General features: G+C 45.7%; 1 protein-coding gene across 1 annotated transcript; it reads left to right on the top strand.

The window, feature by feature from the left end:
• Positions 1-421: 421 nt before the first annotated feature.
• LOC110736609 (putative methyltransferase DDB_G0268948) lies at positions 422-2,094 on the top strand. Its single transcript, XM_021916872.1, has 2 exons — positions 422-646; positions 1,276-2,094. Exons 1-2 carry the CDS (start codon positions 497-499, stop codon positions 1,906-1,908), a joined length of 783 nt encoding a protein of 260 aa, XP_021772564.1. The 5' UTR covers positions 422-496; the 3' UTR covers positions 1,909-2,094.
• The last annotated feature ends 14,763 nt before the right edge of the window (positions 2,095-16,857 follow it).

Below are 16,857 nucleotides of genomic sequence, written 5' to 3'. Positions count from 1 at the left end.
GGCACTATTCCCAATGCCTTATAAATAGGGACATTTACCCCCATTTTGGGGACACGTTCATTTATTACATCAATTACTATTCTCTTACAATGAAGAAATCACCTGATCTCGGGATTCGAGAAGATTCGCTTTACTTTCTGCACTTTACTCTATTTCGACACATATTAACTTGATCGTCGGAGGCGTAACTCCGAACAACAGGAGCTTCCGTTTGCTTGCAGGTACAGGTGACAAGGATTCAGTTTTAATGAAGTACCATAATTAGTTATTTTAGAAAATATAATCAATCCTTTCCAAAAATATAAAAATAAAAGGGTTGCCATTAATAAAAAACAAAAGATTTATTGATGTGGATAAAATCCCCACCGTTGAGATCAACTCTAGTTGATAAAGTCAACGATTTAAGCATTCCTATTTCGTATATAAGTACTTGTACTAGTTGTATACAACAGCATAATAAACTTTTAAAAACACAAAACTAAAAAAATAAATAAAAATGGCAGGGTTATTTGACAAACAAGCAGATTTATATGTAGAAGGAAGGCCCGATTACCCAAAAGAATGGTATACTTTGTTGGCTGATCGCACCTCTCACCACTCTTTGGCTTGGGATGTTGGTACTGGCAATGGCCAAGCTGCTATCTCTGTAATGTCTCTCTTTCTCTTTCTTTAACTCTTTTTTTTTTTTTTTTTTTTTTTTTTTACTTCTATAATTGGGTCTTTCCATTTCGTGTAAGATTGTACTCGTAATGGATAGGAGTCGTATAGGGTTATGATGTAGTCGGGATTTAATCTATTGTATATTACATTTTTTCTTGATTCTTAATTTCTGATGTTGTAGATCTAGGATTGTTAAAGACTATTGTTAAATTAAATAAGTAAGATAAGATACCGAGAAATTAGGCACGTCTTTTGTTGGAACATTAGCTAGTTCTCATTTGTCATGTACCTTCAGTCCTTCAATGCATATCTTAATATTTTTTTTTTTTTGAATACAATGCATGTCTAATTTCATTTTACGTGTTCTTTGCTTTAATCCAATTCCTTAATATTCATGTAATTAGTACATGTTAAGATTAAATGAAAACGGATGTACTCCGATTTTAATTGGACTACTGGAAAGGTTTGGGTGATTAAACTTCACTAGAGATACTTTGGGGTGGAACCTTAACCTTCTGACCTTGTACCCCAATTAACTTCTACAATTAGACAATTACAACTTCTTTAAGAACAGGCTTTTTAATTAAAATTTTCCTCCTTTTACCATTTGTGAAGGTTGCCGAATATTACAATCAAGTGATAGCAACAGACATAAGTGAACCCCAAATCAGTCGGGCCATCCATCATCCTCGGGTCAAGTACATCCACACACCAACCTCTTTAAGTAACAATGACCTCATCTCCTTAATTGGACCAGAGGGCTCGGTTGATTTAATCACTGTAGCCCAAGCGGTCCATTGGTTTGATCTTCCTAACTTTTACTCTATAGTGAACCGGTTACTAAAAAAACCAAGAGGAATATTCGCAGTTTGGTGTTATAATGACGTCACAGTGAGTCCCACATTTGATCCAATTATGAACCGATTTCATAAGACGACCCTACCATATTGGGACCCGAAGATACGATACGTGTTTGATGGGTATAAAACGCTGCCGTTTCCCTTTGAAGATGTTGGGCTAGGGAGTGAGGGGCGTCCTATGGAATTGGACATACCTAAAACGATGTCGTTTGAGGAGTTCTTGGGGATGTTGAAGTCTTGGTCAGCTGTTACAACGGCTAAAGAAAAAGGGGTGGATTTGTTGAATGAGAGTGTGGTTAATGACTTAATGACTGCATGGGGTGGGTCCCAGTTGGTTAAACCCGTGGTTTATAAGGCTTTTATGATTGCTGGCAAACTTCGGGGTTAATTTCATATTTGTAAATCTTATTGTGAAATCGTTGTAATGACAACTGGTACAACACTAATACGGACTCCGTATAGTGATGTAGAAAATAAGATTGCTCTTTTATAGTGTGTTATTATATATTGTACTTTCTTATGTCCTGAATCCTGATTAACTCAATCAATTAGTAGTGTATAATTGTTTTGTTTTGTTTTGGTTTTTTTAGATGGAGTTTGAAACATACCGAGTACTTGTAAATCAATTCGAAAATAGCTAGACCTATTCTTGTTCAAATAGGAAACAAGTAGTTATGGGTTATGCCAATTTTGGGCCTTTTGACGGACTGTGCTACACCTTGATCACTCAATTCCGACATGCTCAAAGGCCAAAGGAGAATCCATTAGTGCTGGGCTTGCATGCTTGGGTGGTTGGGCATGACTAAATCTGATCCACGCTTGAGCTCACTTTCTACACCGATGAGATAAACACTATGAAGTACTCCGTATTAATTAAATATTAATAATAAGATAAAAACCGAATTTTAACAAACAATAGCTTAATAAATTAACAAAGATTATATTAAAAGATGAAGACGAGAATTACGATAGTTGGGTAGCCATTACATTAAAAAAAAAAAAAAATGAGGGTATGTGACAAATTGATAGAAGATTGTTTTAAAAGTGTTTACATGCATTGCCTTGCTAAGCATGCATATTCATTCGTTCAATTATTATTTTCTGATAAGAACATATATTTTTTAATATTTATTATAAACCCTAAAATAAAATAAAGGTAAAAGACAGAAAATATCTTTCTTTTATACTTTGTATTAATGTAAAGTATTTTTATGGACCAACTAATTATGAAATTACACCTTTAAAGATAATTGAGAATAAAAAAACACGTTTAAAATAAATATGAAAGATGTTTTTAGCAAATATTATTATTATCCTATATTCTCATCAATTCTCACAATGTAAATCTTTTTATTGGATATATATATTTTTTTTAATGTGCTGTTTCATATCTATTATGTTTTTAGTAGTATTATGTTTTTTATTGGGTTACTACAAGGTAGCTTAATTGTCACGTTTATAAAATTTTCCCTATTTAAGGATAATTTTAGTAATTTTACTATGTGCTATAATTCCTTATATTACATTAATTAACCAACTTAGGTTTATTCTCTTCCTCTATAAATATGTGTTATGACCATTAAAAAAAAAAAACACTGTTGTACATCATATACATACACGTCATAACGATAATTTCTCTTGCTACCATGGCTATTACTAAACACGAGCTACTCTATCAAGATGGTTTTGACCCAAACTATTTCTCGGATTTTGAAAGGTTTGAAGAAATATCATTAATAACTAATTATTCATCTTCATCTAATTCTAATTATCTAGAAGAACCATTATGCGTCCCTAACGATTGTTTGTGGGAGTTACCATCATGTAACCCGACTAATCTAGAAAAGTCGATACCATTGCCTAGTATTCAAGATGAAAACATGTTTTTTATCGTACCCTTTACAGGAACAAATGGATCAGAACGGTGATCTATTATTCTCGCCATCGCTTAAGTCGTCTAATAGGTTTAATAACGATGAAGCTAATTATATTTGTTTCGGATGAAAACAATCGAATCTCGGAAGATCCTTTTATCTTGAGGGAACTTGGTCTCGGTCCGAACGACGCAGGAGCCGAGGGTTTCCTGCACAACAAATACACGTAAACTAGCCTCGGGGGGGACGCCGAGGAAGGCCCCTCCGATGCTTAAGTCAGTATATTAGAGAGAGAAAGCTGTGCAAGAGTTTAGTTGCTTGAGGCTTTATTGTCTTTGTCTTACCAAGAATTGACCAAATTGTTGGCTTTTATACCTTGGCTAATGAAGGAGGCGGATTGGGCCCGGAAATCAGTTGGGCTGGGCCAAGCTGATTGGGCCGTTGACTGACCTTGACATGGCTTTGAGGATGTTGAACCTTTGCCTTGGGCTTTTAATTGGATCATTCAGTGACCAGGCCCAATTGGACTAAATTGGACCCAAACAACTTGCCCCCCAGACCCGATTTGGAAGGATGACGGGTCGGGTTTGATTTAACCAGAAAAGGAGGGAAGTGAATGATTTGCTGATCCAAAAATGTGAATTTAAACCGTAATTAACCCATGATTAATGAGATAACAACAGTTAATGTGGATGATTGCGGAAGTTGGACGGGTAGTGGGCGATTTAACTGCAAGGTTGTGTGTTTAACGGCTACTTAGTGGGGTGCTTGAGAGAAATTGAAACGCAGACTCCTTGAATTCCCATTTCTGGAGATATAAATAGAGGCGCGTCTTCTCTCCCCACTCACTCATCAACACAAACCCAGAATTCTCAAGAACGCTCAAGAGCCCGCATCAAAACTTCGCAAATTCCCCGAGCATTAAGCTTAGAAGCTGAGACTTGTCACTACCAATTCGTAAATCGGCGGCTTTTGCTTCAGATCAAGGTAAATTCCTTTGATTTTATTTCATTTTTCCTCGACTTTGCACTCTTTCCCCTTTTTCGACTTTTTCCTTCGAAATTCGTCGATGGTGAGGGGAGTTAGAGGTGGAGCCCGTGCTCCAAGAAGAGCAAGGCTAATCCCCGATCCCAGGGACAGGATTGGGACCTGGAATGGACGAAGGACAGAGTCTGACCCTGCTGAAGGGGTTAGGGCGACTCCCATTTCTTCGGCTCCTCCTCAGAGGGCTGAGGGGGTGAGAGCTTCAGGACGGGATGATGAAGTTCCCGCTGTCCTTTGGGATATCCTCCCAGGGTTTTCAGAGTGGGAGGATGCCGAAGTAGCTTCGGCCATGATAAAGAACCGTCCCTACTCATGGTGGGTAGAGAACGCCGATCAATATCGATTTGCTGAGCAAATTGAGTTGTACTACGGCATTTTTGAAGCTGATGGATATTGGTGCCGAATGCCCTCAGCATCCGATAGAATCCATCGTCCACCCCCGGGGTATGTGGGGGTGTACACGAGACAGCTTCAGTATGGGCTGAGGTTCCCTTTGGACGTATTCGTCCGAGACTTGCTGATCCATTACAACATTTCCCTGTGCCAGCTGACCCCCACCAGCATCCGAAGGGTAATGACGTACTTATGGGTCTGCAAATTCTTCAGATACGTGCCGAACCTGCACTGCTTCAGAAAGCTCCATCGGCTAGTGCCAAATATTCAGAGTGGGCACGGAAGCCATGGTTCTGGGTGGTATCGGATTGAGTCTCGGCCCCCGTTCCTAACCATGTGGCCGAACGACTCTTCAGACAAGGACTGGAGAGGTCAATGGATTTGGGTTAGGGCGCCCACGGAGCCGAGCCATCCTTATGTTTTCAGCGCTCCCCGGTATCTTGCCGAGCCGGATCCTGATATGGGAAGTTTAGGTCCTCCCGAAGATAGCGGGCCAGACCCGAACCTTAATCAGCAGAACATCTTCGGCAAGCTGCCGAACCGGGGAGGCAGCGGCCGAATGCAGCATATCCCGGAGACTTGGCTCCCCGATACGCACTATGTTTTCCAAGAGAATATGCTGGCAGCTGTCGGCCTCAGCCGAAAGTTTAGGGATGGTAATCTTCTTCGGCTGGGGCCGAGGCCTTTTAATTATCTCTTTTCTTCTTTCATTTTGCTTTCTTGTGATGTGCCGAACTAACTGAATTGACTTCTCCCCTTTTCTTTTTCAGAACGGGACGAGACCAACATCGGCATTGATTACGCTCGCCTTGGCGTCAACCGAGAACGAGTCGTAACTGATCGGGCTCCCCCTATCACTGAACCAAGGCGCCGAGAGGTTCACCTAGACTCTTCCCACTTCCAAATTGAGGCTGTTGCTCTGTATCAGAGGCAGAAGCCTTGGTGGAAGAAGAGGGATCCCTTGTTTCAGCTGCTGGAAGAAGAAGCTGAAGCTGCCCGTACAGCCGAAGAGGTTGCACGGGTTATTGAAGCTTGTGAAGGAGGAGAAGGGTCCTCCAGAGCTGCTGAAGCCGAAGCTGCAGCTAGAGCAGCTGAAGAAGACGAGGCTTTGCTGAAGACCTCGGTGAGTTTTTAGACAACTTTTTTCTTTCTTTTTTTTTTTTTTTACTCACACTCTTCTTCCCCCCTGTCTGTTACAGTCTGAAGAGAGTAACAGACACAGAGAAGGCAAAGCTCCTGTTCGTCCCGAAGATCAAATACAAGAGTCTTCAGATTCAGATATGGACGAGCAGCCCCTTCTGAAAAGGCGCCGAAGGATGGCCATCATCGGCCCTCATGATTTTCAGCAGAGGCCGATGACCATCGGCGTCGCAATAAGGGAACCTGAGGAAGGCAATGGATCGCCGAGGGTTCCCCAGCCAACACCCCAATCTCCTCAAAAGACCCCTCCACCACCTCCTGAGATGGAGGTGGATCAGAGAACTCCCGGACCTAAGGGAGGGGTCCAAGAAGAAATCAAGGAGAGTGCTGCTGAGCACGGAAATAAAGATGCCGTGATGTCAAGTGCTGAAGGCTTCACGGCAGATATCGCAAGAGAGGTTGAGGCTTTCGTCCTCACCCCTGAAGAAGAGGAGGTCATAGTACTTGACTCCTCTGAGAAGGACGATGCTGAGACAACCAAAGCTAATCAAGCTCCATCGTCGTCCTTCCCTTCTTTCCAGACTCTGCATTCTGGAGAAATGGGTTTCTCGGCCCCCCGAATTCCAATCCCAGATCACATCTGGGACCTCATATGGGGTCAAAACCGAGAAGGAGCTGCAGCCTACTTCGGCAATTTTGCTGGCATGTCCGAAGTAGACAGGGCAAGGATCTGGTCGCTGAAGGCCACTGCTGGGATGGGCGAATCCAGTAGATCAGTTCCTGACCCAGCCAGGTCTAACCAACTGCTGATGATGCAGGTAATTTTCCTTGCCTTGATTTCTTTCTGAACTCAACCTTTCAGCTATTATTTTTTACTTTTTTAACTTGTGCCCCTGTTTTCAGTTCGTGCACAATCAGACTCTCACTGTAGAGCTGATAGATTCCCTACAAGATAGGGTGGACGCTGCCGAGCACGATCAAAGGGTAGCCGAGGAAGAGCTAAAGCTTGCTAAGCTGAAGCAGGCAGCAGCTGAAGAGAAGCAGCAGGAGGTTGAGGAGTACGGCAAAAAAGCTGCCGAAGCTCTGAAAACCTTCTGTGATGCTATGGAGATGGAGGTTTTTCCCCCACTGATGGAAGGGGAAAAATTCCTCCAAGAGCACCTGGGGGTGGACATCTCCAAGTTCAAGGCTGCTATCGAGAGCCGAATCCAAGGAGCTGCTGCACAGGCTGAGGTGCAGCATCAGCTAGAATCTCTTGAAGCCAGCAGAATGGCTGCTGAAGAGATGCTCCAAGCTAGGGATGTCCAACTCTCAAGGGCTGCTGCTGCTGCTGAAGCTCAAAGAGCTAAGCTACAAGAGGCTGAGGATCAGCTCACTGCCAAGAAGGAAGAAATGGTCCAAGTTCAGGCCGAGGCTTCCCAGGTTCAGCAAGAGTTTACCGAGCTGAAAGGCTCCTCCTCCAAGCTCGTCGATGAGCTGAAGAGATCCGAGGAAGACTTGGAGGAGACGAAGAAGAAGTTGGCCGATGCTGAGGCTCTACTCAAAGTCCGTATCTATACCCAAGAAGAGTATGAAATGGGTTTTAGAAACGGGTTCAGAGTGTGCCGAAGGGTCTGCCTTCATGCTGAGCCGAAGCTGGACTGGTCCAAATGTGCTGAATGGGTCCAAGATCCCGAAGACCCTCACATGAAGTATGCCACTCCAATCGAAGCTGAAATCCTTAAGGCTGAGGAAGCCGAGGAAGAAGCTGAGAGGATGGAGTTGGAGGCTGAGCAGAGGGAAAGGGAGGCTCGGCAGAGTGCAAAGCCTGCTTCTTCTGCTGCTGGAGCTGAGACCACCATTGGGCCCAATGAAGCTGATCAGTCTGATCCTCAGGCTGAAGCATAGGAACTCGGGCAGTCGTCTTCAGAATCTTGCGGTTCATCATGTGCTCAACTTTAGACTCGCCGCTTTCTGAGTTTTTTGCCTTGTTTTTTGCTTCAGCTTGCCTTGTCGTACAGCAGTTTTACTTTTTGCTTGTGTACGTATTTCGGCAGCTGTTATTTTCCGCTTGTGGGCGGCTGCCGACTATTTTTGTAATTCAACACTTTTATTTCAAAGAAGTTCACTTTCTCAGCTTTCTTGTGTATTTTTTCTTCGCTTTACCAGTCTTCGCACTTTACTGCTTTCTTTGAATGATCTTTCAAATATTTGCTAAGTGCAGAACTTCGGCTAGCGAGAATCATTTCTGCTGAGACTTCTTTTTGCCGTTTGTACTCGGATGTTTTCAACTTGTGAAAAAACTGACATAAGTATCAAACTTCGGCTGAGCTGAAGGGTATTAGATCAGTTGTGCCATTTCTCTATTTCCCTCTGCCCCCCAGAAATCTGAAGATGAGGTCTTCTGAATTCTGGAATGGCTGATAATTTTTCTCGGCTAAGCCGAGGATCTTTGAACACTTTGCTTTATTTTCTACATCTGTTTTTAAAGTACTGATTTCCCACCTGAGAGTTTTCACTCTAGAGATGGTACTCTTGTGACACTTTCTTCAATTCATCCAAGGGAACAACTATCCGAAACACCATGCCGGGGCAGCAGTTTATCTGAAGTACGAGGCATCATCATGCAATACTTCAGAGTTGCAACTACCACCCGGAACTGATTCATCCGAAGTACAAGGCATCACTATGCAATACTTCGGGGCTTTATCAGTTCCTATTTTTTAGGCTATGTTTCGGATAAGTCTATGGCCTTTTTGCCCAAAGGAACAGATTCTCCGAAGTACAAGGCATCACTATGCAATACTTCGGGCTTGTATCCTTTTTTGGCAGGTTTTACGGCTTGCCGAGGTACAAGGCATCATTATGCAATACCCCGGACAGCGCCGAATGAAACCTTGAATTTTTGAAAAACCGTAGAAAGCATAAAGAGTTAAAGAATACACGCAATCTGAATGAATACTGGCTCGATGGCCTTTTTGTAAACAAAATCAGTGTACTTACATAGATTGTACTATCCGAAGGATTTACACATAGTATTTTTTGAGCACATCGGCATTCCAATGGTTTTTCAGCTCGGTGCCATCCATTTGTTTGAGTCTGAAGGTACCGGGCTGAAGCTCTTGATAAATTTCATAAGGTCCCTCCCAAGATGCTGAGAGTTTGCCATGAATGTGACTTTTTTGAACAGCTGCAGCATTCCTCAGAACTAAATCCCCAACTCTGAGAGGTCGTTGATAGACTCTTCGGTTGTAGGACTTGCTCATTCTGAGCTTGTGTGCAGCCATCCTTTCTCGGGCTAGATCTCTAATCTCGTCAAGGAAGTCGAGGGACTCTTTCATGAGCTGCTCATTTTCCTCGGCTGAGAAGAGATTCACTCGTAGGCTTTCTGAGCCCACTTCCACTGGAAGCACTGCTTCGGATCCATACACCAGCTGAAAAGGTGAATGCCCCGTTGCCTCCTTCTCGGTTGTCCGGAGTGACCAGAGGGTTCCCGGAAGTTCCTCTACCCACTTGGACTTTTGATCCTCTACTCTTTTTCTGAGAGCGTTAAGGATCTGTTTATTTGCGGCTTCGGCTTGGCCATTACTCTGAGGGTGGCAAACCGCGGAGTAAGCCAATTTTATCCCGAATTGATCAGTGTATCGGCGCAAGGGCAGGTTGTCAAACTGTCTGCCGTGGTCGAACACAAAAACTTTTGGGATGCCGAACCGAGTTATTATGTTCTGCCAGATGAACTGTCTGACAGTTTGCTCAGATATGCTTGAAGCAGCTTCCGCTTCAATCCATTTGCTGAAATAGTCGATTCCGACTATCAGCCACTTTCTTTTGTATGGGGCCTCGGGAAAGGGTCCCAGAATATCCAACCCCCATTGCGCAAATGGAAGAGGATTAAGAATTGGCTGGAGATCTAGGCATGGCCGATGGATTACCGGTGCAAATTTTTGGCATTTCTCGCATTTTCTGACCATGTTCTTTGCATCCGAGATCATTGTAGGCCAAAAATACCCTGCCCTGAGAGCTTTGTGGGCTAAGGTTCTCCCTCCTATGTGGTTTCCGCAGATGCCGAGGTGAATCTCTCGGAGAATATAGTCGGCATCCGTTGGACCCACGCATTTCAATAATGGAGCGGAGAAGGATTTTCTGAGGAGTTGGCCGCCGAAGACGAGGAATCGTGAACTGATCCGCTTTATCTTGGAGGCCGAATTCCTATCCTCGGGGAGCTCGTCCCTGAGTTTATAAGCCAGGATGTCATCCATCCAGCTCGGCTCGAGTGCAGCGCAGCAGATTGATATTGCTTCGGCTACACTCTTTTCTCGGCGCACCTCCACATAGACAGAACGGCTTAACTCAGTCAGAGTTGAGCTTGCAAGTTTGGAGAGTGCGTCTGCTTGAGCATTTTGACCCCTTGGGATCAGCTCTACTTCGAAAGATCTCAGCTTCGCAATTGTCGATTTGATCCTTGTGAGGTAAGCTGCCATTGAAGGCTCTTTAGCCTCATACTCCCCCCGGATCTGATTGGCGACCAGCTGAGAATCTGTCTTGAGGTAGACATGCTCGGCTTCCAACGATATGCACAGGTCTAAGCCAGCAATGGCTGCTTCATATTCGGCCTCGTTGTTAGAGGCTTTGAATGAAAATTTTAGTGCATACTCGAAGGTTTTGCCTTCGGGAGAGGTAATGACGACCCCTGCCCCCGAACCGTTCACGGTGGAGGACCCATCCGTGAAGACGGTCCAGATTTTCCTCCTTGCATCCAGAGTCTCCTGATAGGAGCACTCGGCCAAGAAGTCTGCCAAGGCTTGCGCCTTGATGGCTGTTCTCGGCTGATAACCGATACTGAACTCGGTGAGCTCGAAAGCCCACTTTGCTAGTCTACCGGATTTTTCAACCTTGCCGAGGACTTTCTCTAACGGCTGATCAGTTAGAACCGCTATTTGATGAGAATCAAAATAGGGTCGCAACTTCCGAGCAGCCACCACCACTGCATAAGCCACTTTTTCTAACAATGGGTAGCGCGTCTCGGCATCCGTCAGGGTGTGGCTGACGAAATAGATCGGCTGTTGAACTTTTTCTTCTTCCCTTAGCAGCACCGCGCTTACCGTGGCTGGACTGACCGCCACGTATAAGTATAGGATGTCTCCTACAACTGGCCTTGCCAGTGTTGGGAGTTGAGCCAGGTGTTCACGGAGCTGCTGAAAGGCTGACTTTTGTTCGTCTCCCCATTCAATGCCTTTTGAATTTTGGAGCTTCAGCGCCTTGAAGAAAGGGAGCCCTTTGTCTGAGGCTCGTGAGATGAACCTGGACAAGGCAGCCATTCTCCCGGCTAGACGCTGAATATCCCTTTTTGTCTTCGGCTCGGGGAGGTCTAAAGCAGCTTGTACTTTGGCGGGGTTTGCATCAATCCCCCTCTTGCTGACCATGAAGCCGAGGAACTTGCCTGACTTCACGCCGAAGACACATTTCTTCGGATTCAGCTTCATTTTGTATTTTCTGAGGGTGGCGAAGGTTTCGGCTAGGTCCGTGACATGATCTTTTTCTTTTATGCTTTTGACGATTGAGTCGTCAACATAAACCTCCATGTTTCGGCCTTTTTGCTCGGCGAAAACCTGATCAACCAACCTCTGATATGTTGCCCCCGCATTTTTCAATCCGAAGGGCATCATTCTGTAATTGTACAACCCGGAACTTGTTATGAACGCTGTTTTAGCTCGGTCCTCGGGGTGCATGAAGATCTGATGGTATCCCGAGAATGCGTCCATGAAACTGAGCAGAGCATGCCCGCTTGTCGAGTCGACCAGTTGGTCGATCCTCGGCAGCGGATAGGAGTCCTTGGGACATGCCCTATTCAGGTCCGTGAAGTCAACGCACATCCTCCAGTTACCATTTGCCTTCTGAACCATTACAACATTGGCCAGCCACTCCGGATACTGACAGGGTTCAATGAACCCAGCATCTAGGAGCTTATCGACCTCAGCTGCGATGTTCTGGTTCTTTTCGGCGGAGTAGTTCCGCTTTTTCTGCTTAATGGGTCGACTGGAGGGGTCGACATTAAGCCTATGGGAGACGAAGTCCGGATCAATCCCGGGCATTTCTGCGGCTGAGAAGGCGAACACGTCTCCACTGGCCCGTAGGAGTTGGACGAGTGCCGCACGGGTGTCTGGCTCCAGTGACGACCCGATGCTAACACATCTGTTCGGATCTCCTACGGTCAGTTCTATTGACTCGGTCAGGTCATCCGTCTCCATGCTCTTAGAGTTGGATTCCTCGAATTCCGGCCTGCTATCAATATTAGCAGACTTTCCTGACCGCGGCTGGCCATCAGAGTCGTTCGGCTCTGAGGCGGAGTCAGCCTTTTGGCCCCCATCAGATTTCTCGTTTTCTGGGGCTTCATTAGCCGAAACGTCTGAGCCTCTCGGCTTTTTGGCGTTTCGGTCCCGGTGCTTTTCCTCCCCATCGCCACGGTCGCCTCGGCGAGACGTGGATGGCTTGAGGTGATTGCATCGGCGGGCTTCTTTTTGACTGCCCTTTATTTTCTCGGAGCGTCCCTCGTCTGAAACGTATATCATGATTTGATGATACGTGGAGACGACTCCTTGAATGCCGTGAATGAGGGGTCTCCCCATGATCACGTTGTATGCAGATGGAGCATCTACGACCAAAAATTCGGCCATGATATTCCTAGCTGCTCGGCCTTCGCCGATGGTGACAGGAAGTGTAATCTTCCCGTCAGGATACGAGGAAGAGCCGTTGAATCCAGACACCGGGTAGGGTGCGGGGTCCAGGTGCTCGGCTCCCATCCTCAGCTGGTCGAACGCTCCTCGGAAGAGGATGTTCGCCCCGCTACCGCCGTCGACGAGGGTCCGCCAGACGTTGCGGTTGGCGATGCCCAGAATGATTACTAGTGGGTCATCGTGGGGGTATACCACCCCCTCACAGTCTTCGGCTGTGAACAGGATGTTCGGCGCCGGTGACTGGGACTGCCGAAGCTCAGCCAGATGAATCTGATGGGTTAGACCCCTCAGTTGGCGTTTGGCTGTGCCTCGCGAGATTCCCCCGGAAATAACTAGGATGTCGAGGGACTCCTTGCCCTGAGGTCCCTTATCCTTCTTCCGAGCGAAGTTGAGGTCCTGCCGAGAATCTTTTTCAGCTTTTTTCTCCTCGCGCCTGTCCGCGAGGTATTGGCTCAGGTACCCCTTGCGGACCAGATCCTCAATCTGGTCCTTCAGCTGGACGCAGTCCTCGGTGCGATGTCCGGGTGAGTCATGGAACTCGCACCACTGGTCCTTTCCCCTCGTCTGATGCCAGGGAGGCAACGGACGAGGTTTTTTGAATCTCCCCTCGTCCTTCGTCGTGCTGAAAATCTTAGCACGGGGAAGGGAGAGTGGAGTGTATGAATCGTACCTTCCCGTGTAGGGAAAGTGTCTTTCCTTCTTCGGCTCGGCAGCAGAGGACGGTTCTGAGGCCTTAGCCTTCCCTTTCCTCTGCGCCGAGACTTCGGGCTGCTGCCCTTTCGGCTTGTCAATTCTCGGACGAGACTGAGACCTGGATCTGTTCCACTCCTCGGCTCGGATGAACCTATCCGATGCTTCCAAGGCTTCCTCCAGGGTCTGCGGGGGATGCATGACCATGAAGTCCAGGAACTTTCCAGCTTGGAGGCCGTTCCGTAGCGCGAACACGGCCAGGCCTTGATCCAGGCTTGTGATTCCGGATGACTCGTTGCTGAAGCGAGTCAGATAGTCGCGGAGGCTCTCGTCCTCCGCCTGCTGCAGACTCATTAGCTCTGCAGTGGTCTTCTCTCGGCGGTTGGCCGTAGAGAATTTGCTCTTGAACTTGTTGGAGAGGTCGTTCCAACCGGTTATGGAGCCTTCCTTGAGCCCTTTGGTGATCCAGGATTGGGCAACACCTTTGAGGGTCGTAGGAAAGTATTTACACCAGGTAGCCTCAGACCTCGGGTTCAGATACATGTGCCCCTCGTAAGAGGCAATGTGATCCTTAGGATCTGAGGTACCATCGTAAGTAATATGTGCCGGGATTTTGACCGTTGGCACATGCTCTTCCAGAATCCACTTCTGGAAGGGCGAGTTCGATGGAACCATGACCGCCTTCCCCTTGTACCCGGCCTTAGGGACCTCGCTCCCTCCTCTCTCAGAGGTGGAAGTGGTTTTCGTCCCCGGCTGAGACAAGGTTGGGTGGGGTCCGGTATCCTCTGGGAAGGTGAGGCGGCTATGCACACTCACCTCCCTCGAACCCAAGCGTTCGTGAACGCTTTGGCGGGCGAATTCCGGGTCCTTGGAGGGCCCCATGGAATTCTGAGCTTCGGAGTGGTCAGAGGGTTGAGGGTTCCTCCTCCTCTCCTTACTGGAGTTTCGGGTGTCCCCTCGCCACCTCTGGCCGAGCTGTCTATGTGGTGGAACTTGTCCACCATCATCCTGACCGATCCTCCTTTTCAGGTTTCTCGGCTGGTGATCATCAGGCATCTGGATTGGAGCCCCTTGAGCTTTAAGGAACTCCATGCAGATGACCACTGCTCTGGCCACTTCCTCGGTGGAGGGTCCGGAGGGAGGAGTCTCCCGCGGATGTGACCTGGATTGCACGCTATGGCGCGGCGGGGAGTTCCTCGCACCTGAGCCACTCGGTCTCGGGGATGGCCCCGGCTGCCGAGTGTGGTGCGAGGTGTTCTCCTCCTGGAGGCTAGGACCTCTTGAGGCTTCCCTTTCCGGAGAAATGGGGGCCTCCGACTCGGAAGAGGCTTGCTCCGGGGAGGGATAAACCGGCTGGCGTTCCCTCACCGTAATCCGGCCTCCTCCCTTCTTAGCCTTCTTGGAACTCTTTCCACTCTTAGTCATGGCGACTGCCGGAGTGTTTGATGACTGACGCGAAATTTAGTAGCGTTCCCCACAGACGGCGCCAAATTGTTTCGGATGAAAACAATCGAATCTCGGAAGATCCTTTTATCTTGAGGGAACTTGGTCTCGGTCCGAACGACGCAGGAGCCGAGGGTTTCCTGCACAACAAATACACGTAAACTAGCCTCGGGGGGGACGCCGAGGAAGGCCCCTCCGATGCTTAAGTCAGTATATTAGAGAGAGAAAGCTGTGCAAGAGTTTAGTTGCTTGAGGCTTTATTGTCTTTGTCTTACCAAGAATTGACCAAATTGTTGGCTTTTATACCTTGGCTAATGAAGGAGGCGGATTGGGCCCGGAAATCAGTTGGGCTGGGCCAAGCTGATTGGGCCGTTGACTGACCTTGACATGGCTTTGAGGATGTTGAACCTTTGCCTTGGGCTTTTAATTGGATCATTCAGTGACCAGGCCCAATTGGACTAAATTGGACCCAAACAATATTAATAAAAGAACTACGAGGAGAAGTGACCTTTTGTTTTTATCAAAATTTCCTAGAAAACAAAGAAGTAAAGGATGGGCGAAAAAAAGAACTTCATGGGGCGGTCTTCCCTTCTATAATATGCTCGATAAAGCTATATTAGAATTAATTATAAGCAAACAACCTCGGAGTTGCCTCCATTGTCAAGCTACGAAAACTCCACAATGGCGTGAAGGACCGTTGGGGCGAGGAACGTTGTGTAACGCTTGTGGAGTTCGGTTTAAAAAGACGGGCACGTTACTGACTGAATATCGGCCGGTTGCAAGCCCGTCTTTTAATAGGGTGCTACATTCAAATTATCACAAGAGAGTGGTTAGTATGAACACCACCAAGGAAAGTAACTTGTTGGAAGACTGTTTGGTTGAAAACTAATAGCAAACACATTCTAATTTATTCTTTTTGATTATTTTTTATGATAATAGTTGTACTGGATTTTTTTATTAGCTAATTATTGGGTAGTTATCACAAGAATTTTCTTCCTCATTTTTTTTTAATAGAAAAATTAATTCATTAATAAAAAGTCATACAACATCTACAACAATAATCGAATTTAACAAATAAATAATTTGAATTAAATAAAATTTCTTTCATAAAAACTACGATTATCGAGCAGATCTTGCAATGTGGAACATCTATCGCTGGAAAATACAGCCTGGTTGAAGAGACAATTTAACGATCCCTTGTAATCATGAGGATGATTTTCATCAGATTCATCTGTCCGTATTCGAAAAATTGATAACCTTTGCGACCCTACCTAATTTTTCACCGACGAAACAGTTTCATGACAATCGATCCATCAGATCCATTATCCTAGATTTTAAGCTTAATAAGAAATTCCTTCTTGAAAAGAGGAGGAAAACCCTGTCTTTCGAAAACTCTTTCTTTCGAGGGAGAATTCTTCCTCTTTAATTATGAAAAGAGGAAATTTTATTTTTTTTGGTGTTTAGAGAGCTTCAAGGGCAAGTGATAAGAATCGATCCCGTGATCACCGGTTCAGGGAAGCTTTAACCACTTGAGCAGTTGAGCTATCCCATGATCACCTGCTATCGATCCCTATTTTATTTTCTTCCTCTTTAATTATGAAGTGACGAATTTATGAAACTAACTTTATTTATTTTTGTTGAAAATTAATGAAATTTTGTTGTTGATTGTCAATTAATTAGTAGTGAGAAATTAATTTCGTATTAGATTTGTCTCGATTATTTGGAGTATTTTCGGGATATAGGGCATTTTTGAAAGGTTCAACTTTTGCAATCGACGGATAAAATTGAAGCAGTTTCAATAGGGATATTGAAGCTTATGAGTCATGAGCTTCTTAAATATGGAGGAGGACAAAAAATTGTTGTTCGCGGTAGTTTCCGTTGAAGCGGCTTTGAGATCTCTATCCTCCAATGAATTTGTTTTTATATTAGATTTGCCCTTGTTAATTAGCAAATATTTATTTAATGAGATGACCGAAATTTATGCAATTACATGATAAATTCGTTTGGTTGACATGTGAGGTATTAATTTATGGGATTTTA

The sequence above is a fragment of the Chenopodium quinoa genome, unplaced genomic scaffold, assembly GCF_001683475.1.
Source record: "Chenopodium quinoa cultivar QQ74 unplaced genomic scaffold, ASM168347v1, whole genome shotgun sequence".
Taxonomy (NCBI): domain Eukaryota; kingdom Viridiplantae; phylum Streptophyta; class Magnoliopsida; order Caryophyllales; family Amaranthaceae; genus Chenopodium; species Chenopodium quinoa.
Note: the sequence above shows the minus strand (reverse complement) of the source record. Positions and strands in the feature narration are given on the sequence as shown.